Source organism: Lepisosteus platostomus, chromosome 4 (assembly GCF_059453375.1).
Source record: "Lepisosteus platostomus isolate fLepPlt1 chromosome 4, fLepPlt1.hap1, whole genome shotgun sequence".
Taxonomy (NCBI): domain Eukaryota; kingdom Metazoa; phylum Chordata; class Actinopteri; order Semionotiformes; family Lepisosteidae; genus Lepisosteus; species Lepisosteus platostomus.
The window spans coordinates 4,791,518-4,817,302 of record NC_142614.1 but is presented as its reverse complement, the minus strand read 5'-3'; the positions used below and the strand labels follow the sequence as shown (position 1 = coordinate 4,817,302).

At 45.2% G+C, this 25,785-nt stretch overlaps 1 protein-coding gene across 5 annotated transcripts in view; it reads left to right on the top strand.

The window, feature by feature from the left end:
* ltbp4 (latent transforming growth factor beta binding protein 4) overlaps positions 1 to 25,785 on the top strand; it is a 95,637-nt gene that overhangs the window by 47,465 nt on the left and 22,387 nt on the right. For 2 of the 5 annotated variants that reach the window (XM_088627673.1, XM_088627671.1), the window contains exons 8-22: positions 202 to 304; positions 7,370 to 7,438; positions 11,350 to 11,472; positions 13,566 to 13,730; positions 14,084 to 14,260; positions 14,984 to 15,076; positions 19,250 to 19,378; positions 20,127 to 20,252; positions 20,958 to 21,083; positions 21,518 to 21,637; positions 22,060 to 22,179; positions 22,906 to 23,025; positions 23,809 to 23,928; positions 24,684 to 24,803; positions 25,461 to 25,580. In XM_088627673.1, coding sequence (XP_088483799.1) covers positions 202 to 304; positions 7,370 to 7,438; positions 11,350 to 11,472; positions 13,566 to 13,730; positions 14,084 to 14,260; positions 14,984 to 15,076; positions 19,250 to 19,378; positions 20,127 to 20,252; positions 20,958 to 21,083; positions 21,518 to 21,637; positions 22,060 to 22,179; positions 22,906 to 23,025; positions 23,809 to 23,928; positions 24,684 to 24,803; positions 25,461 to 25,580 — 1,831 coding nt within the window. The remainder of the gene's footprint in view (positions 1 to 201; positions 305 to 7,369; positions 7,439 to 11,349; positions 11,473 to 13,565; positions 13,731 to 14,083; positions 14,261 to 14,983; positions 15,077 to 19,249; positions 19,379 to 20,126; positions 20,253 to 20,957; positions 21,084 to 21,517; positions 21,638 to 22,059; positions 22,180 to 22,905; positions 23,026 to 23,808; positions 23,929 to 24,683; positions 24,804 to 25,460; positions 25,581 to 25,785) is intronic. The other 3 variants (XM_088627672.1, XM_088627674.1, XM_088627675.1) reach the window with 3 other exon arrangements.

Below are 25,785 nucleotides of genomic sequence, written 5' to 3'. Positions count from 1 at the left end.
CACTGGCCAAGAGAAGTGTTGTTGCCTTTAACTCCTTAGATCACACTCTGGAGGAGCATTGTCTGCTGAATTCCTCATCTTCATGGATCACAGCACACATTCTGCCATGTTTCCTACACAGCGGGGTGCTGTGTTGTATTCTAATCTCACCGCCCTGAAAGAAAGTGAACATGGTTTTATTTGTTCCTTTTTGGTCCTCAGTGTAGCTCCCCTCTCCCTGGCCTGAGGTCCCAGGAGACATGCTGCCGGGGTGCAGGACTGGCGTGGGGGATTACAGAGTGTATACTCTGTTCCACCCTTTCAGGTAGGTAACCTTTCCCTCTCCTCCTCCCGCACAGCCCCGTTGTAATGACACACACTCTCCTGACTGCACTTCCTGGGGTCGTTGTGTCTTGGGATATAGTCTCTTTAAATGGCCAAACTGCTTTTTTATTCAAGAACAGCTTTGGATGACTGCCAGGAAATGCTGTGAATGAGAGAGAGGCGAATGAGCAAAAAAAAAACCGCTTTTCCCCAATCGAAAAGTAATCCTTCCTAATGAATCTGAGGACCTCACCCCTAATGTTTTAGTGGAACGGTCTCGGGAAATAGCCAAGAGTTTCAAAAAGTGTTTTCTCTTCCACATAACTGCAACTGTAAGAAAAAGAAACTGAAAACACCTTTTTTTGATCGTGTGTTTTCCTGTCAGTCACAGCAGAACGCACCTCTGCCTTGTTCAATTGCTTTTTCATTTTCTCTTTTTTTAACTGGAGAACTGTGGAATGGTGCTGTCTGTTGCTCCTTTGCACAAGCAGACCACAGCAGTCACTAGAAGAAGCCTTTTTACATTCACATCCCTCAATGGAAAACGTTTGTGACCTCCAGGCTGGGCTTACCCTCTTAACGGGGTCCAGCCTGGGGAAATAAAGAGCCGCTAGCACAGCAGTGACCGGACTGGACTGACCCTATTTCACAGGGTCCAATCTGGTGAGCAGGGCGAGGAAGGCAAGAACAAGACAAGAACTGAGTGCGTGAAGAAGTGTGTGCGTGCCTGCCCAGGTGAAAGTGCGTGACGGGACGGGGAAAGAAAACGAGCAGAAAAAGAACACCTTATGTGGATGCAATCCCCTTGGGGACTGTCGGAGTAAACTTCCCCTTCCGGGGCGGCCCTGCTCGTCCCCTTGGGGGGTGTCCAGTGTGCCTTTATAGGACCCGCCCAGCTGTGGCTCATCATCTAGAAGCCAGCACAGCTGGAACTACAAAGGCAGGGCGTCGCCCTTTTACCAGATCTCTGCCTCCACACTGGACACACCCCCCACCATAGTGCTACTCATATTAAGTGCCCTTCCAGTCTAGAATGAAATTATTCAGCCACCGATGGGGAGTACTGTCTTTAGATCCTTTGATCTGCTGCTCTGAGCTGTTTTGTTATTTTGTGCTAATGGTTTTATTTCTGCAACACCCCTGACCACGCCACTGCTTGACTGACCCCACTCAGTCAAGGCCCAAGCTTTCAGTGTGGATGAAGGAGCTTCCTCTTGTTTGACGTCCGGTCATCAGCTTATCCGTTTGTTTGCTGGACATTTTCACAGAGGAGTAACTCTTCTGACTGATCTCAATCAAGGTGAAACCTCAGACATGTGAATCTGGCTTCAAAGAAATATGAGCAAGTTGGCATGTTTGATTAAAGACCGATTGAAAGTTTAATTCTGAATGGCTATAACGGATTGCAGAAACAAGCTATTTCATTTTTTTTTCTTCTCCCGAGGCTTAATGCTTGAACAGGTCAGGCTCCTTTTAAGGAACAGAAGTGTGCGGGCTCCAGACTGGGTTTTGGTCCAGAATTGGACGCCGAGATCCTGGGCCCCACTGCCACACTTTCTGCTATGAATAGCCAGTCATGTCAGGCGAATAAAACCAGAGAAGCCATTTAAAAAAAACTCTTAATTTCTTAACAAATTCCAGTGCAAAACATATCTGTTTCTAAATATAAATTCTGAGCAATTTAATGCACTGGGCCCGATGGAGTTTTTGGCTGCTGGAACTCCAGGTTCTTCCATATTTGTCTATTGTTTGCAGAAGGCCCTTTCCTGTTACTTCCAAGCCTTGACAGCAGTTTTAAAAAACGCTCCATTTTTTCTCCCTACAAAAGCAAATAGGACTTATTTCCAGGATCTGTAAAAGAACACTTAACTTGACTGAATGATCTAAACATCCCTTTATTCATTAACGTTTTATTAAGCAATCCAAATCCCAAGTTTACCACTAAAGAATAAATAATATACTGAAAAATAAAAAGTATATACTGTATTTCCAGCTGTGCAGGAATTGGCACTGCAGTTTGATGTCCTATTCATTCTGAGTGATAGTACAGAAATGCATTACTGGTGTAGAGGTACAGTATTTTAGTTTCTTAACTCATTCCCCAATCTTCTTTCTTTTGAAACATGGAGCCAAAAATCATTTTTTATTTCATACCAACCAGTCTCCCTCACATTTCAGAACGTCAACTTGTTAAACAGTTTTGCCAAGACAGTGAACTTGTCGCTCGGTGCTTTTACCCAGCATTTACAAGCCCAGTACTACAGTCACACATTTTTCGGAGCAGTTCCAAACGTACACCCGCCAGCTCAGTGCCATGACAACACAGAGATAACACGTGAAAACAAATCGTAAGGTAAAACAATGACTGCTCTGTTAAAAATCAAAATAAATCTACAATAATAAACAAGTGATGCTGTATGTGGTAATTGCATAACTTAGATTGCTTGGAAGAAGTGACCTTATTATTCATTGTTTCCCAGGGGTCAGGCATTACTCTGTGGAAAGCGATCAGAGAAAACGAGAGAGAGCATGCAACAAACAACAGATCTTTTAAAGCTCTGTAACTTGAGGGTAGAACGTTACTCCCATTTGTTCCTCTTATCCAAGCAGTTTTGCTCCATCCTGTTTATGTGCTTTTGTGTGGGCTCTCTTCAGAAAGGCCTATGTAATGAGCTGTTTAATGGAGTGTTTCAGGAAGTTAATATAAAGACAACAGATTTTTCTGTTTATCCTCTCAACAGCTGACAGATCCCAGCCAGAGCCCCTGAACAGCTTTGTTGCTTTAGTTTATGCTTCTCCCTTTGTTTTTATTTTAAAATTTGAAAAAAACCATGCACGGCCTTAAATCTGTCGATATCTATAATTGAAATCTGGTCCGTTTTGCAGAGAAAACGGATGCCGGTTCTTGATAAGATAAGTCATCGCTCCACAGCCCCTCTTACAAATACAGTGGGCTGAAATGCTTGGTAAATCCATTTGTTTTTGTAAATGCAGGGCCCTGATTGATTTGAATGATCACTTCCACGCAAAACAGTACTTCCATGCATGAAATGGCATGCTTCCTCCAGTTATAAATAGCCAAACGGCTGCATTTTTCCCGAAGCAATTCCTCAAACTGTGAAGAAGCCCGAGCTCCAGACTTACAGTGCCTTGCGAAAGTATTCGGCCCCCTTGAACTTTTCAACCTTTTGCCACATTTCAGGCTTCAAACATAAAGATATAAATTTTTTATTTTATGTGAAGAATCACCAACAAGTGGGACACAATTGTGAAGTGGAACGAAATCTTTTGGATTTTTGAAACTTTTTTAACTAATAAAAAAATGAAAAGTGGGGCGTGCAAAATTATTCGGCCCCTTTACTTTCAGTGCAGCAAACTCACTCCAGAAGTTCAGCGAGGATCTCTGAATGATCCAATGTTGTCCTAAATGACTGATGGTGATAAATAGAATCCACCTGTGTGTAATCAAGTCTCTGTATAAATGCACCTGCTCTGTGATAGTCTCAAGGTTCTGTTGAAAGCGCAGAGAGCATCATGAAGACCAAGGAACACACCAGGCAGGTCCGTAATACTGTTGTGGAGAAGTTTAAAGCCGGATTTGGATACAAAAAGATTTCCCATGCTTCAAACATCCCAAGGAGCACTGTGCAAGCGATCATCTTGAAATGGAAGGAGTATCAGACCACTGCAAATCTACCAAGACCTGGCCGTCCCTCTAAACTTTCAGCTCAGACAAGGAGAAGACTGATCAGAGATGCAGCCAAGAGGCCCATGATCACTCTGGATGAACTGCAGAGAACTACAGCTGAGGTGGGAGAGTCTGTCCATAGGACAACAATCAGTCTTACACTGCACAAATCTGGCCTTTATGGAAGAGTGGCAAGAAGAAAGCCATTTCTCAAAGATATCCATAAAAAGTCTCGTCTAAAGTTTGCCACAAGCCACCTGGGAGACACCCCAAACATGTGGAAGAAGGTGCTCTGGTCAGATGAAACCAAAATCGAACTTTTTGCCCACAATGCAAAACGATATGTTTGGCGTAAAAGCAACACAGCTCATCACCCTCAACACACCATCCCCACTGTCAAACATGGTGGTGGCAGCATCATGGTTTGGGCCTGCTTTTCTTCAGCAGGGACAGGGAAGATGGTTAAAATTGAGGGGAAGATGGATGCAGCCAAATACAGGACCATTCTGGATGAAAACCTGTTGGAGTCTGCAAAAGACCTGAAACTGGGACGGAGATTTATCTTCCAACAAGACAATGATCCCAAACATACAGCAAAATCTACAAAGGAATGGTTCACAAATAAACGTATCCAGGTGTTTGAATGGCCAAGTCAAAGTCCAGACCTGAATCCAATCGAGAATCTGTGGAAAGAGCTGAAAACTGCTGTTCACAAACGCTCTCCATCCAACCTCACTGAGCTCGAGCTGTTTTGCAAGGAAGAATGGGCAAGAATTTCAGTCTCTCGATGTGCAAAACTGATAGAGACATACCCCAAGCGACTTGCAGCTGTAATCGCAGCAAAAGGTGGCTCTACAAAGTATTAACGCAAGGGGGCCGAATAATTTTGCACGCCCCACTTTTCATTTTTTTATTAGTTAAAAAAGTTTCAAAAATCCAATAGATTTCGTTCCACTTCACAATTGTGTCCCACTTGTTGGTGATTCTTCACATAAAATAAAAAATGTATATCTTTATGTTTGAAGCCTGAAATGTGGCAAAAGGTTGAAAAGTTCAAGGGGGCCGAATACTTTCGCAAGACACTGTATGTATGTGTTAGAGTGTGCTCCATTTTTTGCTCTGTGGTTGGCCCCAGCTGAAGTATCTCTAGCTCCAGTGTGCAGGGATCTGTCAAAACCCTCTGTGTGCTTTATAGTTAATTTGAGGAAGTCTCTTCTTGACCACTTGGTGTGCTTTACTCATGTCACACAACATACCAGAACACAGTTCTAACCTCCCCTTAGAGAGATGGTAAGGGCAACATCTGTTGGGCTCGGCAGATCACGACTACTGCTTTGACTCATATGTTCTTGTCTTTTGCGGAAAAGGCAAAGTTCTGGGGAGTCTATGTGCAAAATGGTTTTAAGCAATTGAAAGCAAAGTGAAAAAGTGCTGAAGTTAATTAACAAGCCGCTCAGCCCAGCTTACACAAACCTTTGAAATCCCGGCTGCAGGATAATTTCCTCTTCTGCCTGAGCTTCATATCCGAGTGGGTCTCCGTCCAGTCTGCCACTGGGCCCTGCGCTGGCAGTCAGTCAAGGGCAGAATGTAAAGTGAAAAGCTCTTCATCCGGGCCTGATGGCAACTTTAATGGTTAGTGAGGCAGGCTTTGGTGATTTACTGTATACACTTTTACATTATAGGCCTCAACTCACTTAATTACTGCCTCTCTTTTATGAGCCGGTGCCAGTGTCTCTTTGTAGTTTTTCCCCAGCTGCTGTGCCGGGCTGCGTCTGATGCCCGGCGCTGGAGCTCTGCCTCTACAAAGAAGCCGATCTCGGGTCATAAAGTGTCACCTGCAACCGTTACAAGACCATTTCAAAGGCACTGGAGAAGAAAGGCCACTGAGCCTGAGATCCCCTGCAGTTCAATTAGCGAAGCCGCCGCTGAACAACATCGCTGTGTAAAACAAATAATAAGTCTGGATGGTTGGCTTTTTTATGAGTCACAGACAGTGTTGCTGTTTTTCTCGTTCCGAATTGAAAGGGTTATTTAAAACGCTGCAATATGCTTTTCACGGGGAGTGGCTTGTGAGGGTCTTGGTTGCTGATCATCGGTGTTGCCTGCACAGTTGCGACAGAAGCCTTCTGAATGGGGGCTCTGGAAAGGCAGCGCTAGCAAGTAAGCAGGCCCGTTTCAAAACCAGTTGACCTCCGAGGAAAATGTTGGTGCCGGATTTAGGTGTCGTTCATGAGTATGGTTCCTTCTAGATAGGGAGATGGTGCTGGGCTCTGGAAGCACAATCTCATGCTTTCTGGGCACACTCCCTCTGCATGGCTTGATACCCCGTCTTCCATGTGGCTGCGTCCACTTGTGATGCATTGCAGTAGGTGAACTTAAATAGTAAATCACTCAGCATAATCAGCATGGTGTTTCACGAGAACGGAGAGAAGGGTTGATCTGTTAACTCTGTAAATGAAAGCCCATCTTCGAGAGCTTCCTCGCTCTTCACATCGCCCTTCACGAGATCTGGAATCACGAGGAGAAAACAACAAAACAGCCTGGATGACCTCTGACCTTCTGACACAGGCCTTGTCGTGATTCACACAGACCACATAAAGAGGGACCATGACACAGAGGCCTTTTCCACCTTCGCTAGGCCTGCTCACAGGCCTGTTCTCCTCATCCATGTTGTGGACCAGGACTTCTGGGGAATCAGGCCATTTTGGCAAGGTCCTGCAATGGCCTCCTGCTCTCTCTGAAGTCATTTAAGTGGCAACAGACACATCAACTGGCCTCACACAGGTGCATGGGCAGTTTTCTTACCCCTATTATTAAGGTAAATGAACTGCCTTAGTCTTTTTTTTTTGTCTGAACACTCTCTTTCATGTGTTTGGGTTTCCCTGGGAAAGCAACAGCTGACCTCTGATCCTTTGCCTTGAAGTGGCTGAGCTATGAATCTCCTGCTCCTGGGCTAGTACGTCTGGCCACTGCAGGGGTGCTTTTTTATGCATTGCACTTAAACTAATCCTTTAAAACACTCAAAAATGTCGCAATCCAGAGTGAAAGAAACAGGACATCAGCAAGCTGATCTCTCAGGTGAGTCTTCAGGTTTTCGTTAATACCGCTTTGGGTTGCTTCTTCTTATGTTCCCGTTTCCTGCTTTGCTGTGGCATTTTTGAAAATGAAATGGAATTGTATTTTCATCCCAGTCAAATAAAAGAAGAACTTTTTCCTCAGCCATTCCTATTTCCACACCTTAATCACTGCAGTTAGTTCCCTTGTCTGGAGATCACCGGGCACGTGTGTGAATGCTGGTGTGATTGTGCACGGTCCTCTCCCACACCGGCTCACGTTTGGTGCAGATTTGGTCTAAACCTGCATGTCGTCTGCCCTTAGGTTCTGGTGGCAGCGGAGACCGAAGTTGTCCACAGGGATTTGAAAGGAGGAACGGGACCCAGTGTGTTGGTAAGTCCCTGGTTTTTCTTTGTCACTGTCTCTCACTTGAGGCACTTAAGTGATCTCTGGATTACAGCTCATGAGGTTGCCTGCACTCGCTATTTTTCGTACTTCTTTCACACCTGCGGTAACTTAATTTTTTGCCACAGCTGGAAGCCAGGAAGCCTGTGGCAGGTGGGACTCAGCGATGGGCTCCTTTTCAAAGCGTTGTGTGCAACATTGTTTCTTGTCGAGCATATAGAGTCAGGATACGATCAGCAGCGCAATGCTATGGAAAAGACACACTAGACAGAGGCTCACAGCTACTGAGGCAGGACGCTGTGCACTCAGACTGGCAGGCGTGACAGATGTTTAAAGTTTGCTCTTCGAGAGTGAGGATGGTTTGGAAGATGAGGAACAATGGAGATCACAATTACTGTACATTAAGTCACTGGAGAACAGTGTGGCCTTGATGTTCACAGGTGACACAACAAGTAAGGATCTAGGCTGAACATCACTAGGAAACACATTTGGTCACAGAACAGGAGGTTCTGCTTTAATCTGTTGATATTGGTACGGAAATATGGGTTAATTGCAAACACTAAGAGTACATTTTGTTTATTGTAGTGGTTGATACAGTAAGACAGGACATTGGAATGGTAGGAACTGATATGGACCTAGTGCAGCAGTTGCTGTGGATATACTGGAGCTCCCAGGAGCGTTTAATAACCATGATTAGTTTTATGAGATGACGCCTTCATGTTTTCATTAAACCTTAATACATTTACAGTATGTTAAGCTAGGAGACATCCTCAGAGTGGTACAGCGTGATTGCACTGAAACCTATAATGTGTCTGGAAAAATAAAACCATAAAGCTCAAAAAGAAGGCTTTTAAATTACACCAAACTTTCCTAAACTAGGGGAAGCATTATCACAGCATTAATACCTGATAGGATGATGATCCCAAGAGAAACTTCAGTCATAGCTGGTTGATGCGGTGACTGGTGTTCGTACATGTTTGAACTATTTCCTTTTCCCTTTTTATTTAGTATATTGTCTTTGGGGACTTTGAGGTGTGAAGGTGTCAAATTCTGTTCTGTGGATGCATTGCCTCTGCTTGACTTAAGCCAGAATGCCTTTAAAAAAGTGGACTGCCTCATCAAGAAACTATTCCAGGCCCATCTCAATTTCCTGAGCCAAGAATGAAATGCCTTCCAATATCCCAATCCAAGGCAAAGACCGGTCGAAGGAATCCAGAGACGTCTGCTGTCAGTGCGGAAACGCTGTTAATGCCACAGTTATTCACCAGCCTCCTATGAACGTAAAGGATAACAGTAGAATCTGGAAACAGCATTGGATTTCACTGAGATTAACCACACAAACCCATTTCTCCTTGTCTCAGATCCACCAGATAAGAGTAACCAGACGGGATTTCTTTTACTGTGTGTGACTTCTCTAAAATGTCTTCCGTAACATTATCTCTAGACTCGCCTGTACCTAAAAATGTTCTTCTAAATTGTGTGTTGCACCGTGAGAGGCCCAAATCTCGCCTCCCTTAGTTTTAGAGTAATCTAAAGCGACAGGGAGCTAAGGCCATAAAGGTGCTGTATTAAGAGGCATAACTGTACACAGAGAGTTGTGGAGGGTGTGTTGTCGCAAGGATATTGACCCATCAAACGTGGCTGGATGAGATTTTTGGATCAAATGAACCAGTCGGTTCTCATGTTCTTATGTCAAACAAAACAGATACAGATCCCTGAGACAGTTGAAGAGAGACCCTTCTCTGTTCTTCTGAGTCATGCAGAACTGAATTTACACAAATAAATTGAGATGAAGCAACATTCATGAAAAACTAAGATATGTGGCAAGATACCATATTTAATTGCTTTTATGGGAGGGAGAATAGCTATAAAACCCGAAATAGTTCTGGACAGATGCATTCCAGAAACGATGTAGGTTTTGATAAGAATGGCTCACAGAAACCATCTGTTTCTACATTTCCCGGGATTGCTCAGAAAATCCCTGCACTTACAGTATTCCCAAGGCTTTTTCCCAGGAGGAAGTGGCACTTGGAACAGACACAATGTCAATAAGAAGGCAACCCAAGAGCACAGCTTTTGTGAACTCCCAGCCTGCGTGCAGCTGCTCTGCAGGCCGTGTTTATGGTCAGAGCCGTCAGCACTCTGAGGGGAGGCCAGCGAACTGGGAAGCTCAGAACACGTGAAGCGAGTGTCAGGACAAGGGGACAACCCTTTTCCCATCAGAAGGAGAGCTATCAGTTCTGCTTACTGGGAGTCAAGCAGTGAGTGTACGTACATCACTGTGTGGGGCTCTCCTACACATACAGTAAAATTACCCCCGAACATAACTGGGCGTAAGAGAATCTTTTTAAATCTGCGGGCAAAATGCATTTCACTATAACTTTGACAGATCACGTCTACTTATAGCCTGAGAGTGCTAGGAGTGAAATGAAGTTATAAAAAGCGAAAGAATGTGATTGCCTGACTTTGTTTTGGTTTATTTTAGAATCTCGTAGACTGCAGTCAATTACAATCTGTACGTATAAGAATATTAGGAAAATAGCATATACATGTTTGAGGACTTTGTGTACTGAAGAAAGTGAAAACTGTGAAATAGCCCAGGAACCTGAAATAAGTGGAAAGGCAGGAGCAGTGTTTTGCACCTCAGCTAGATATTTTGCAAGGCCGTGTCATGTCCCGTGCAGATTTCGAACTGTGCCCTGTTACTGAACAGATGCAGGATCTCACCGATCGTTTACGCAGCCCTGTCTGTCCGCAGCCTGGGGAAGATGAGCCTGAAGGCAGAGCGGGCTCTGCAGCTCATTTTACAGCCCCAGACGTCAACACCTGCCTCTCGCCACATTCATCATTTTCACTGGTTCCTTTGCTTGGAAATTGAACTTCCAGTCCGTCACGATCGGGAAAGGATTACACATCTTTACACATCTGATTTCTCACCTTTTTCTTTCCTTTATGAAAACGTTTTGCAAGATCCAGTCTTTTGTGCTATCTGCTATGCTGTTAAGGGAGGAGTGCGGCTCATTAACCGGAATGTTGCGGGTTTGATTCCTGGGAGGGGAACTACAGCTGAATCTTTGAGCAGGATGCCTCAATAAAATTAGTTATGATTTTACCCAGCTTTATAATTGGGAAGAATTGTATGTGGCCTGTGATGAAATCGTAAAGTATTAATGGTTTTCAGTGAGCTATTTAATAATAACTTTTTTGTATCTGCTAAGCATAATATATAAACAGCCTAGACTACATACAGTACTGTGCCGTTTAAATAAAAAGGCCCTATATCAGTTCTTATTTACTAAAAATCAAATACACTCACTGGTGAAATATTAGGAACTGCCTGTCCCCACACACACATTTCCCCAAATTTGTTGGACCTCTATAAAAACTTGAAAAGGGCACCTACTGACTTCAGTTCAGTCCAGCCCCCCCTCTTCTTGCAGGAGGGCTGTCTGTTGAGTTTGGGAGGAGGGCTAGTGGTGTGTGGGACTGAACGGCACCTCTGCTGGGTTGACGGGTTTTCCACGGGTGAGACGTGGGGATTGTTCTGGCCAGTTCAGGTGATGGAAGACCCTCCCCTGTTCCTCAAGTCTGAACACGTTTCATGCCGCAGTGAAAGGCGTTTATTCCTGGGATTGGAGGGTTCCCACAATTTCGGCCCATGAGGGATGAGCGTGGCTCAGCCGTGAGACCTGAAGACGAGCCGCATGCCTGAACTACGTCAAAATGCGGGCTGAAGCTCAACCGCTCCTCCCTGCTTCAGTCAAATGTCCATTTGTGCTCTTATTCCTTTGACGCCATCGTGGATGTCTAGTCTAGCTGGGAATCCTGGATTGTGTGGAAGACTTCAGGCCTATGCTGACTGGCTAGGACATGACAGAGCTGTTTTCCCCCCTGTGTAGATATTAATGAGTGTTCGCAGCCTGGGTTCTGTGTGAACGGAGACTGTGTGAACACTAGAGGGAGCTACAGCTGTGTCTGCAAGCAGGGCTATATATTGGATGCCTCTCACGGAATCTGTATCTGTAAGTAAAGGGGCAATTAAGCCAAAAGGCCGCATGCGCTCTGATGCTCCTCTGAGAACGCTTGCGCCTGGAGTAAGGTGTGAGAAAGTGAAACAGAACTTTGCCAAAATTGTTTTCTTCATTCTGTTTTTTTTTTCTGTTCTACGGGAGAACGTGTATCCGAACCTTGCTGTCGGATGCTGACTTGGTAGAAGTGACCCCTTAGAAAAGACCAGGGGGAACTATCCTTCAGCTGAACACAGTCCCTCTGCCTTTTGAGCCTCAGAGCTGATTGTGTCTCAGCCTTGTAATGTCTGTATCTGCCAGTCAGCACGAGAGGACAAGGAAATGGGTGCAGATTCTGCAAAACTAAAGTTCTGTGATGCTTTTCTCGTTGCTTATTCTACTCTGTGCTTTCGGAAACCGAGGCCGTGCTTTGGAAATGCTGCTGATGCTTTAACGCCTGTGAAGCTCTGTGTGTTTTTCCTGAAGCTTTCTGCTTTGCTGCTGAAGCTCGCTTTCTCTCTGATAGAGAGACACGTCCCCATCCCTCCGGATTGTCAGCGTCTTGTCTCAGACTGCACTGTACCCTTCCTTCTCAGGGCGCCTGGAAACAAAGTGGTCAGCTTTTAAACCACACACAGGGTGCTGAGGGCCGTTTTTAAATCTCCACTTAATTCTCTTCCTTCGGCTTTTCAGATTCATTTTGCCATGGGTTTTCATCTCAATTCTGTGTTGTAATGCATTGCCATACTATTTCTTTATGCTCTTTCCCATGTCTCTCTTGCACGGACATAAGATACTCGGCATTCAGCAATCAAACGGAGCACACTGCAGTAATGCAGGTCCAGTTCTGAGCTAAGCACAGCTTTACAGCGGGGCTATTCATCTCCATCGTCCAGCATCCAGCATGTCTGTTTTGTTTTGTTTTGTTTTTTTTATATGTTGTAGAGCTATTAAGAATGGTTAAACCTGAACTGGATCAAATCAAGGCTTTCTCCACCCTGAAGAGCTGTTTATAGCTAAAGGCAACATAGAAAACCTATGGGAAACCCGCATTTAAGAAGAACCCCCTTCCTTGGATAGGGTTTAGCATTAGCAAAGAATTGAAGCAAAAAGAGTAAAGATGATCAAAACAGTTGTCCAACTTTTAAGCATTTAAAAATAGTGTGCTGTTGATCAAATTAGATCTTATTTACTTTAAAAAAGAGAATTTCCGAGGTGATTTAACCAGTACGAGTTCTTTGCTCTGCAAGAAGAGTGTGTTTTCGGGGTGTGGGGGGATCGTTTAATTATCCATTAGATAAGGCGTGTGGGGGCCCAGTCAGTCTGATTGAAACAGTAATTAGCAGGTGAAAGGTAATTACCATTCCTGTACTTGACTGGACGTGTAAGTCTCTCATGCCAGACTGCAGTAATGTGCAGTAATGTTGCTAGTTAGTCTGCATTGTCCACCCCTGCTCAGAGTCCCTGTAGTTAAGCACTCTTAACTTCACCTACATAAGTAAGTGGGTGATAGGCAGGCACTCAATTAACAGAGCAAACACTGGCAGATGATATGAATTCAAGCTCCTTTTTTATAGCCCCACAAAGCTGTTTGCTTCCAGTTTTATGAGCGAGAAGCTTAGGTACAGTACTTGTGTGGTAATTGAGTCCACCACCTGCCTGTCCAATTCAGCGCAGGCAGTTTGCACACTTAATTAAAGACATGTTGACCAGCCTGACTGGGTGGGGTATGACACTGGGGCTTGACAACTGTGTCCACCTGGTAATTACAGTATGTGTCTCTTGTGAGGAAGAGAGAAAGCTTTGCAGGTCAAAAGATAACATTCTGCCCCTCATCTGTGGCTATAGCACAGAGCAAGGTTAGTATCGAGCTTCATGAGAATGAAATAGTGTATCAGAGAAAGCTCTTCAAAAGAAGGTGTTGAGGTTTAGCTGAGTGAGCTCAGTAGTTGAACGAGGCAGCTATGACTTAACACCAGCGCAAGCTACAGAACGAGCAGTGCAGCAGGCGAAGAGCGAGGTGTTATGGCTGAAAGAGAAGAAAGGGGAAACGAGCTGCAAGCATGGCTTCAGAAACATCAGAAGGAATAACCCGTGTGCTCCCATAGCCCAGAAAGTGATCTCCGAGGACAAGGGCCAGTGCTACCGTCTCTTGACGTCGGGCATCTGCTCCCTGCCCATCCTGAGGAACATCACCAAGCAGATCTGCTGCTGCAGTCGGGTGGGCAAGGGCTGGGGCAGGAGCTGTGAGAGGTGTCCACCCTTCGGCTCAGGTGAGATGAGTACTGTTAAAATTACTTTAACTGGGGGTCTTTAGGATCCTTATCTGACATCATCAGGAAATGTTAAACCTCAGTCCCCGTATTCATTACATGCTTCTGCCTTCAGATGAGGATAATACTAAACTTGAGATTTTATCAAAGACTCTTCAGCACTTTCGTCCGACCACTTTGCCATCAGGTATTTCTAGATTACTGAGAAAGTTCCGAATTTTTGCACAGTAAGTTACTGCTGTTTTGTTCCTTGACGTCCCTTACTGGCAATCTGAATGAGAAGTTTGAATAGAAATCCCAGTGATCCTTCATGTCTGAGTGTGACTGAACCGTGAAATATTTTTCCTCCGCAGCGGATTTTAAGGAGATATGCCCAGCAGGGCCTGGCTACCACTACTCGGCCTCCACAGTTAAGCTCAACCCCAGGCTTGTGAATCTACAAGGTGGGGGGGCTTCCCTCGACTCCCAGATCATAGCTGAGCTGCAGTTCGGTGGTGTCCCCACCGCACAGCCCACAAGAGGCCCCACACGTGAGTCCCAGAATTCACCATCCAGCATGCCTGGGGTTCTAGAGCCTGACTGCAGGAAAACAGACCGCCCTGAGATAAGAGATGGCTTTGCAGCATCACAGCCATTGCAGAATGGAGCACACACAGACACATTCGTATCTCACAGCTCAGTGTTCATCTGCATCAGGCCCTGCAGGAATCAGGTCACTCAGAAAGCCGTTTTGGGTGGGGGAATGCACTATATCTCAATGCAATAGGTTTCTGTGCAATGAAATTTGTCTTTAATATATCTTTAATTTCTCCATTTTTTTGCCTCTCTTTCGTACCCACGTGGCATCACCTGGCAGCGGATCCCAGGGAGCTGCAGGGTCCTTGCAAATGAAAGAACTTTAGTATTTGACTTAATTAGTCAAAGTTCCAATTTGTTATGTACTGTAGCAGTTGGTGTTTAAAGACGTTTGCAAAACCTTTATTACCTTTATTACATTGACATTAGTTATCCTTCTAATACATAAAATGCCTAAAGAATAACATAAACACACACAAAATGAAACTGCTGTCGGAGACTTTCTAGGTCCCTGCACTCAAATTTAAAGGAAGTGAAGAATATGCAGGAATGTATTCAGAATGCAAGGGATTTTAACAGTCTAACTGCCGATGTCAGATATTCTCATGCGTGCTCCAGTCCAACCTACAGCCCTCGTGTCTGTCAGCCAGTGTCGTCTGGGTCTCGTGCCTTCACAGCCCCAGTCCCACCACGGACAAGCCCCCCGAGAGACGACAGGCGTCCGCTCCAGCCCGTGAGGCCTCTCCCCGCCCCTGTCCCGACCAGGCCAGGTACCTGTCTGACTGCTGGGGTTCCCCCTGTTCCTCCTGCTGTGAAACTGAATGTGGTGGCATGGCAAGGTTGCTTTTCATAACCTCTGGTCTCCAAGCAGTCTTTCTTTGAGGGAATGAAAGTAATTGCCATGTGTCATAATGGAGGAGCACCTTAATCTTTAAGAATGAACACATATATGGCTTTTTAAATCTAGAGAGTGTGGCCCATGCTGTCCTGTCTAGTTGTATTGTATTGTATTGTTGTGGGTTCTCCAGGTGTTTGTGCCCTGTGTCAGCAAACTGTCTTGGCGCAGAGCAATTATGAAGAGGATGGTAGGAGCTCTCTCGGAACAGGCGGTGGAAAACCAGGTTTATACACGTTTGTTATCACTGCTGTTGTAGTTGGCTCAGAGGTTTACATCTGGTTTTGAATGAATGAATTATGTCTGTCAGACGTAAGCTGAATATTTGAGGTGAGCTCAAAACAGAGCAGACACAAGCACGGCAGAAGCTCAGGGCCCCGATGCAGAGGCACATGGAGAACTTGAGTCTTGATGACATTGGGTGCAAAACTGCTGTGGGTATTCCACTGTTTGAGGATGGATTCGGTTGCATTCTTGTTTGCACAGTGTCTCCAGAGTTCTGCACAAATGTGAGCTGCTGCTGTGTGAAGAGTGGAGCTCTCCCTGGCCTCTTTATCCAGCCCTATAATCCCCCCTTTCATTTCCATGGGAAATGAGTGCTTCGTCATAAACCCCTGGAAGATGTGTTTACCTTCCCAGGAAAACACACTCATGCATAGCAGCAGAAAATCTCAGCCGATCTCAACCGCAGACAACAAAGTGAACCTTTTTAATGCTCTTTGAGAGAAAGAGGAGAATGAGGGAGTGGGCCACAGGAGACTTGAGGGGGTCGATTCTGCTGAGAATGGGCAATGCGATGCCCCCAACAATGAATGCTTTGTTCTTTGGCTCAGGATGGGGGCATACTCCTCCTCTTTCCTCTTTGTGGGCTTCTCTTTGTGTGAAAGGACTTAAGTGTTAGCTTTTACAGGTTCAAACACTGGGAAGAACAGGCCTTTAGATGCCCTTCAGGAGTAGGCAGATAAATCTCAGGGTGCTGGACTTTCGTCTAGGCACACAAAGAGATGTGAGGGCTCATATCGGTGGCGGTTTCACTTCAGACGAACGCCTCTGGAGCAAGTGGAAGGACTCGGCCCCCCTCCAGCTCTCATTCCTTCGGCGAAGATGCCAGACGAACTGGTCTCTCTGTTTGGTCTTTTTTATGCTGTTCCGCTAGAGCAGCTTGCTACTGTAAAAGATCAAAGAGGATTTTATTTTGACTGAATTTCATGTTTGAGTGAGGACCGGTGGTGGCCGAGACACACTCACAAGATAAGCTGGCGAAGCAGAGAAGCATTTTTTAAGCATTCCAGAGACCAAGCTGTTGTAGAATAAAGGCTTGTTTATCATGGAGTGCAACACTGAATCGGTGAGAACGTTTCAAATGTCACCAACAAAACTCCCGTTCACACCAAATGAGGCTCCTGTGTAAGTGGTGATGCTTCATGCTCAGACATTTGTAGACAAATGGTGCACATTCTGACACTTTCCTCATTACTTCATCAAACATCAAGACATGTCTTGACCCACCAGCAGATGACGCACTGTAAAATATTGTAAAGCGTGATCTTTATTTCTGACAAAATTCCCTTTCAAAAGATAATAGATAAATGTGGATATACTGTAGATAAATTTACCATTCCTGTACTTTAAAAAAACACTGATGGTTTAGATTAAGTTAAATAAGAATTTAAATTCGATTAAGGCAGTAACATCTGTGGAAAGTTAGATTTCATAGTTTGGGATCCGTGTTTTTCATGTTTTTATTCAGTGTCATTTTTAATGTATTTAAACTAATGTGTTACTGCTTTGCTTTCCCAGTTAAAAACTGTTCAAGCGCTTTACTATTTTGAGACTTTGAACCTCCCTTCTGCACCCTAGACCTTAATGTGTTGCTAACAGATGATAGCCTACAGGCCTTCAACTTTATTTTTGCTTCCTAGAAACTGTTTAGTGTCTTGCTAGGCTCTTTTTTTTCCTGTACTCTGTCTCTTTCTCCATTAGTTTTCCTCCTTTGTGTGAGGGAAGATTTGGAAGGGATGTTGAAAGGGGGTTGAAAATGATGTATTTTTCCTTTTCATAAATTATTCTCAGACAAAACACCATACCAACAATTTGCATATTCTATAACATTACTTATTTGATGCCTTATGTATTTTTCTTGGTTTAAAAACAATAAGAATTCCTGTAAAAAAAACTGTTCAGGCGAACAGCATTGTATGCAGCACTAATCCCAGAGCCCTGGGCATTGGGCTCCTGCAGTTTATCAATTCAGACTTGCACATGTGTCCTGTATTTAATCCAGTAGATTGAACAAGACATCCCCAGAAAGGAGGCATTTTGAAGTATGTAGTAATTGCAGGTGTACTGCTTTAAATTCTTACATTTAGTAAGAATTAAAAAATGAAAATATACTAAAACCCAGAGGTCAATGAACAACATTTCCTAAAATGGGATCTGGTGTAGGCTGATTGCCTTTACTGTTTAAAGAGAGGCAAACAATCGGAGATAAGAACACTACACACAGGAGCTCTGGCAGTCCTGTAACCTTCTGCAGAAGTGCAGAAGCCTGTTGAGAGGCTGAGACAGGTGGGGATATTTCCTCATGTAGGCTGATGCATACTTCTTGATAACGTCCTGAACTCTCGTGACTTAAAGCTGTCAACTGACAAGAAAGAAGACAGATTCGACATTACTCAGGTTCCTCAGAACCCCCTCCCCCATATTTTTTTAAAAAGGTTTCTTACGGGGAGTCATAAGTTATGTAATATATCAAAAAAACATACCATACATTTTAAGTTGAATGTTTTTTTCAGATCAGTGTGTCTGCATATATATCTATAATATTCTGTATATTTACAGTACATCAATCATACTTACATCACCAGACAATTGAATTTGTTCATATTTGCCCTTTACTTGAGAACATCATTGCAACTTTTGTCACAGACGTTATGTCCTGGACAGTACTAGCAAAGAAGCCAAACCTCCAACATTAGCACACATTTTTATACATTTTCTTTTTATTTTGCAAAAGTTTTACAGTGCCGTTCAGTTCATGGGTAACGGTACAGTAACAGCTCAGCGACTTGAACCATATGGCAGAAGTCTGTTTTCACTTCCAGCAACTGTAGTAAAACTTCTGCATTTCACAGCTGTCAAGAAAAAGAGGCCTTGTGCCAAGTGATCTTTTGCTCCTCGTAAAAGACGTATTGATGCTCTTATAATGAACTCCTCGAGAGGAGCAACTCCTGGTCACATCGGCGAGCTCAGATGCACTTGTTAAGGGTGTTGCCGAGTTGTCCGAATCTGGAAGGACCTGTTGTGCTGACAGCGGGTTTCCTCTTAAACGGTGAAAGCAGAACCTTCACAGCAGGATCTGATCAAATACACATGCCCTCCAGCCACCTCTTGCTGTCCACCTGCCTTGTGTGCACGGTTGTTCATCTGATCTCCGTCTGACTAGCTTGCGTGCTAAACCATTCCTATAGGATTTTTCCAGTTGGCAGTCCTGCATTTTGTCACTGAGCACAGATCTTGTGCTGCACAGCTGTAACTAACATAGCCTTATGCCAGCCACTGAAATGCAGATAGCTAAGCCAGCTGGGAAAAATTTGAAGGTACTGCATTATTAGGAGCCCAAATAGAGACCATGAGCACTCTGCCGAAACTGAAAAGAACAGCAGTATTTCTCTTGCTCCCAATCTAAAAACCTTTAGGTCTTAATTTGAATTTTTAATATCCAGTAACAGCTAAGAAATCCTTTTTTTATATCTGTAAGTCTTTTTTTAAGTTCTGTGAGGCTGCGTATGAAGCACAAAATGTTTTCATGCACAGAGATCTTGCAGGTTGTGTAAACTAAAAAGAAAAATTCTCAGCAAATGAAAATAAAGGCATCTGAGACATCGAGGGTGCTGTTTTTACTTAATTGTGCTTTGGTTTGCTGAATCCTTGGCACGTGAAGGAGTTTTCTTCCTAATTATCTCCTACCGGAGGGGTGGGACTTTTCATTTTTGTCTTCTGATCTTTCACATGGGCGATATCTATCTCCTGCCTCTCCTGCATCCAGGGCTGCGTGTGTGTGAGGTCAGCCCTCTGATCTGTGGCCCAGGGCGCTGCATGGACCAGCTGGGAGGAGGGTACTCCTGCATCTGCAATCCAGGGTACCAGCTGAATGCCCAGCAGACAAGATGCCAGGGTAAGGGAACACATTCGGGGGATATAGGCAATAAATGCTCTATTCTGCCATTTTTTTTTAAATAATTAGTAGAAGCCAAACTATGTTGTTTGGTGAGTAAGTGTGAGATATCAATTAGGTGATATGGGTGGTAAGATCATAAATGAGTTTAGATTCAATTCCACCTTGTTTTTCTTTTCACCACTGGCCTCTTTTCGGGCTGCTAGGAGCTGACTAACCCTTCCTTTCCTCGAAGGGTCTCAGTATGCATCAACAGTAGGTCTGGCCAGTTTGTTCAAGCACCCACAGCCCTTAGTGTGCAAAAGTGCCTCCTGTTTGCAATTCCAGATGTAAGATGCTTACATGTTAGCTTTGCAGTCAGTGCAAATTACAGTAAATGCGTTGATTCCTAACTGAACTATTTGATTGGAAACATAGACATTAATTATACATATTATTATTATTCTGTAGTATATAAACCAAACAAAACAGGTGTCAAGAGCCATAGGAGATCCATACTTTTCTAATGAAGGATATATTTACATCATTAATAAATCACTTAATAGTGATCTCTGTTTTTGAAGTGTATGTGAATTGGTTAATTGATCCTTAATTGCTTAATTGGTCCTGTTTAATTGGGTTAAGTTGGGGAAGTAGACATTACGGGGAGCTGAGGCTGGCGCCGTGCGGGCGTGGCAGCCCCAGGGCCGGCCAGGCTGGCGTGACGCTGGTGTGACACTGGCGTGACGCCGGCGCTCCTGTATTGCAGACGTGGACGAGTGCCGAAGGAGTCCGCCGCCCTGTGGCGGTGGCCGCTGTGAGAACTCCGAGGGGGGTTACCGGTGCACCTGCCCCGTGGGATACAGGCCGGGACCACAGGGGAGGAGCTGCGCAGGTTTGTGGCAGAGCCCGCAGGAATGGTCCACTCCCCTCGCCTGGCTCTTTCAGGCCCTGTCAGTTGGAGGATCCAGGTACCCCCTAGCTGCTTCCTGAAGAAGGCCAGGGAATCCCCCTCAGCCCTTTGTTTAAAAATGTGCCTCCTGTTTTCCATCCAAAATGCTGTTCCTCTTCCACTTTTGTACTGAACTACTCAAGTCGTCTTTTAGGATTTTACAGATTCGTATGAAGTTTTTTCTCAGAACAGCTCTGTGTGTCTGTAGCACAAATGCGGACATATCACCTTTTCATGAGAACAGTTTACACGTGAGAGGAGACCCTTCTCCCCTCTAGCCCATTTAGTAGTTTGTTTTAATCCTCCAGCTGAATCGAGAAAGAAGCCTGGGCTTCAGCTTCAGCAGCATGGCTGGGCGGCTTGTTCCATACTCCCACCCCACTTTGGGTAAAGACGTACCCCCCCCCCCCATCCCCAGTTTTAAAAGCATTACCGTGCATTTCCACTATTTAATCATCCACTCATTTCAGTAGTAAAAAGACTAAGTGTTAATTCTGTTCTGACTTGGTGCTAAGTCAAGTGCTAGAGAAGAACACAGAGTATTTGGAGCCTATCTCTTGGCAGTATCCAGACTGCACACTAGGAGGATGAATGGAAGCAGGGAGGTGTGAAATTTGAGAGGATCTAATAAACACATTGCCATTTCAGATGTGGATGAATGCGCCCAGACACCCCGGCTGTGCTCCGGGGGCCGTTGTGAAAACACCCCTGGCAGCTACCGCTGTGTCTGCCCCCCCGGCTACAGACTGGGCGCTCAGGGAACACACTGCCTTGGTAAGAGCACTGTCACTGGCTGGTACTGATGTTGAGCTGATGTTCGGCGCTCACTCCAGTGGTCGAGCCAATCGTGGGGAAAAAAAACGGGTTTAGAGCATTGTTACAGTATGTAGAAGCTGTGTGCTTTTTTTATTTGAAGCGATTATAGTCCAGGACATCCTGAGGGAAAACTCACCTTAGTAGCGTGAGAAAACGCTGTAGTATCGTACTGTGCCAAGCTGTGATGGGCTAACATGTGACACCTCTCCCCCAGAGCTCGGATATGCAGCCGGCTGTGTGGTTTGCTGTACCAGCTGCTGCTTATCTTAAATCTCACCTTGCAGAGTCTGTCCTCTGGTGATAAAACAGCCATATATCCATTGCTGGTATGGGCCGTGATTAACTGTTAAGGTAGATCTCGTGAAACCGGGCTCTGTGTGTCTCCTCCACAGACGTGGACGAGTGCCGGCAGACCCCCAGCCCCTGTGCCAACGGGCGCTGTGACAACACCCCTGGCAGCTACAGGTGTTCCTGCGCCAGCGGGTTCAAGCTCCACGGCAACCAGTGTGTCGGTAAGGCCGGGATCCCGCCGTGCTGCGTCTTCAGAAACAACATCTGCAGCTTTTTCAAATACTTTCAAATACTAAGTGAGCAGTGTCTCCATCTCATTTGTTCTGGGTGTCCTCTTGTTCTGCCCCAGTTCCACGCTGGAAGAAAGTGTTCTGCCACTGACCTGTGTGAGTGATATTAGTGACCAGCAGTAACTGTACTATTTTGGTTATACTCTGCTTGTCCAAAGCAGGGCCAGGTAGATTTCCTGTTAAAACAGTCCTTGTTGGAGGAATTGCTCAATTTAGAAAAGAGTCTCGTCTTCATCTACCAATAGCTTTGCGGAGATAGCTGCTGTTTTGCACTGTTTAGTTGAAAAGAAAGAACAACCACATTTCTCTTGAAGTTGTTGTTTTTTTCACTGATATATCTTGTTCTTTTTCAGACATCAATGAGTGTGAGAATCCCTTGGTTTGCCCTGGTCAGGAGTGTGTTAACTCTGCAGGCTCCTTCCAGTGCGTCTCCTGCAGACCAGGATACAGACTGCAGAGTGGCAGGTGTACAGGTACTGTACATTTCCCGTCACGCTCTTGTTAGTAAACTCCTCCAAATCCTTGCCCCTTGCCTTATAATATACATTCTTTTTATATTGGAAAGGATTTGTATAAGGGCTGCGATCAAGACTGTTTCTGCAATCATGATCCCCCTATCTGGTTAAAAAGGGAACATTTTGTTTTTCTCTGGTTGAACTGACAAGAGTCCAAAGTAACCCACCCCGTCTGTCAGAAACAGCTGTGTGCAAAGCCTTTTCCCCCTTCACTTTGGAAAAGAAATTGTGCCAAATAAATTCCTGAACTATGAAGCCGGTTTGTGAGGAATTCCAGAAATTCCTGGGTACAAACTGGTACAGAAAGCAGTCTCCATGGTTGTTGAAACGCTGGCCAGTGACATGGGGGTTCAAGCAGGTACGGGCGGAGCAGTGGCTCTGTGGCTAAGGATCTGCTCCTGTGGCTGGCAGGTTGCCGGTTCAAATCCCATGGCCAGCAGAGGAATCCTACTCCGTTGGGCCCCTGAGCAAGGCCCTTAACCCCAGCTGCTCCAGGGGCACTGTACAATGGCTGACCCTGTGCTCTGACCCCAAGCTTCTCTCCCTGTCTGTGTATCTGTGTCTCATGGAGAGCAAGCTGGGGTATGCGAAAAGACGAATTCATAATGCAAGAAATTGTACAGGGCTAATAAAGAAACATTACATTATTGTTGTCAAGCCGGGCTCCGTGTGTCTCCTCCACAGACGTGGACGAGTGCCGGCAGACCCCCAGCCCCTGTGCCAACGGGCGCTGTGACAACACCCCTGGCAGCTACAGGTGTTCCTGCGCCAGCGGGTTCAAGCTCCATGGCAACCAGTGTGTCGGTAAGGCCGGGATCCCGCCATGCTTTTGGGGACTTTCCCTGTGTTTCCCAGCGGTTCAGAGATGGAAGTATTTCCTTACTGCTTGCGCTGAAAGTCCAGTTTCTTTCTCTCATTGTTCATTTGGAAATTTGACTTGCGCTTTGCACAAAACAGTCCAGGCAGGTAATTGTAAGAAAACGTGATATGTTTTAAGAAAACTTACTTATTTTATTATGTTTTATTGTGTGCACCAGTCCAGACTTGCCTTGATTCCTTCTGTGAAATATAATAATAATTGCTTACACTTATATAGTGCTTTTCTGGACACTCCACTCAAAGCGCTTTACAGGAAATGGGGATTATTAGGAGGCATTGATTGGTAAAGGCCAATGGGAAATTTGGCCAGGACACCGGGGTTACACCCCTACTCTTTTCGAGAAACGCCCTGGGATTTTTAATGACCACAGAGAGTCAGGACCTCGGTTTTACGTCTCATCTGAAGGACGGCGCCTGTTTACAGTATAGTGTCCCCGTCACTATACTGGGGCATTAGGACACATGTGGATCGCAGGGTGAGCGCCCCCTGCTGGCCCCACTAACAGCTCTTCCAGCAGCAACCTTAGTTTTTCCCAGGAGGTCTCCCATCCAGGTACTGACCAGGCTCACACCTGCTGACCTTCAGTGGGCTGCCAGTTCTGAGTTGCAGAGTGATATGGCTGCTGATAATGTAGCCTTGACTTTTTAGTTATTTGCACCTCACACTCTTTTTTTTTCACTGTTTTTGCTTTTCCCCCCTTTTTTCAGATGTCGATGAGTGTGAGAACCCACTGGTCTGTCCTGGGCAGGAATGTGTTAACTCTGTGGGATCCTACCAGTGTCTTCCTTGTAGGCCAGGATACACCCTGCAGACTGGCAGGTGTACAGGTAATTGAGCCTAAGAACAGCCACAGGTGAGAAGAGGCCATTCAGCTGTTGTAGCCCATTAAGTAGTTAGTAGCTAATTGTGGCCCAGTAGCCTGTTCCATACTCCCACAACCCTTTGTGTAAAGCACCCCCACTTCTTGGCTTTAAATGCTCTTCCATTTGTCCCTACTAGGTGGCAAGAGAATAACTCTCTCGTGCTTGTCTTCCAATTTTCCTTGTTTTTGCATTTTCATCTCCATCTCCATATTACTCATATTCACCAACGATGGGGTCAGGAACCACATCTCCGCCTCCGATCCACATGCGCTTCTTTAACAGGGCGTAGGTGTGCTCCACAGGGTTCTGAAACACTGGCAGCCCGGTCCCGTGCAGCAGGACCACATGCACTCCGGGATGTGACGGGGGGTAACAGTGTATGAGGTTGAATGTTCAGCCTGTTCCACCAGATTGCAGCAGGATTGAGATCTGGGGTTTGTTCTCACCAGGGAATAATCAGCGTGTTTATTTGACTGGATCTGAAATTGACTTCTGCGGGCAGAAAGAACAGTTGATTTTCAGCACTGTCCGTAAACTTTCTAAAGCTTTCACACATTCATACGCGACTCATTTTGTCGTGGATTGTCAGGAGTTTAGTGCAAAAGTTCCCAGAAACAATTGAACAAAAAAAATTTGACCAGACACAGCACATCTGGGGATTCAGGCAGCTCCCCATGGTGTTTTCTTGCTAGACCAGGCTCTGTGTGTCTCATCCACAGACGTGGACGAGTGCCGGCAGACCCCCAGCCCCTGTGCCAACGGGCGCTGTGACAACACCCCTGGCAGCTACAGGTGTTCCTGCGCCAGCGGGTTCAAGCTCCGTGGCAACGAGTGTGTCGGTAAGGCCGGGATCCCGCCACACCTGTAGAATTAATTCAGAACATAAGGTTACAAATGAGAGGGGATCATACAGCCCAGTTAGCCCATTTGGCAATTAGGAACCAATTGATCCAAGAATGAAATTGAGCTGCTTCTCAAAAGAAACCAGGGTTATCAGCTTCAACAACATGGCAGAGTGACTTATTCCACGGTTTATTCCACAATCGTTTGGGTAAGGAACTGCCCATTCAGAAAACCAGGTTTTGAACTTCCGTAAGGTTTCCACTTGTTTCTGTGTCCCAGTGTTTATTCTGAAGAATTTCCCTGTTCTGGGCCTCGTCAGTGCCCGTGTTAAGGGATTAAATGCCGTACATGGATCAGCCTCATAGTATACTCTGTTTAAGACCAAAGAGATTTTGCTCCTTCAATTCAGATCTGTGCGATTCAAAATACCGCTCTGCTTGATGCGTTCTGCTTTCTTTTCTGGTCCATCCTGGCCTGGTCTGTGGCATTCAAAAAAACAAAAGAAATTGAATTTGACCGTAGAATCCTCCATTTTGTCTGCAGAGCAGCTGAAAAAGTGCTGTTTTACCCCTTTTATCTGCATTAAACAGCTCCTGTTTTTGCACGTTGGCCATTGAAGTTGTGCCTGGTTGTTTTTCTTTTTTCTTTTTCAGACGTCAATGAGTGTGAGAACCCCTTGATTTGTCCCGGGCAGGAGTGTGTTAACTCCGCAGGCTCCTTCCAGTGTATTCCTTGTCGACAAGGGTACAGACTGCAGAATGGCAGGTGTACAGGTAATTCTTCAAAGCATGAGTCTTATTCTAAGAACAAATTCCAGTGCTGAAAGTGCCCATTGCTTTCGGGTTTGTTTTAATACAAGACTGTGGTCAAGCTCTGTACAGTGCCACTGTCATTTGCTGAAGGGTAAATACATTATAGTATAGGGTGATTCATATTATTTAATTCCCCCAGGCTTTCATTCACTTAATTAGAGATTTA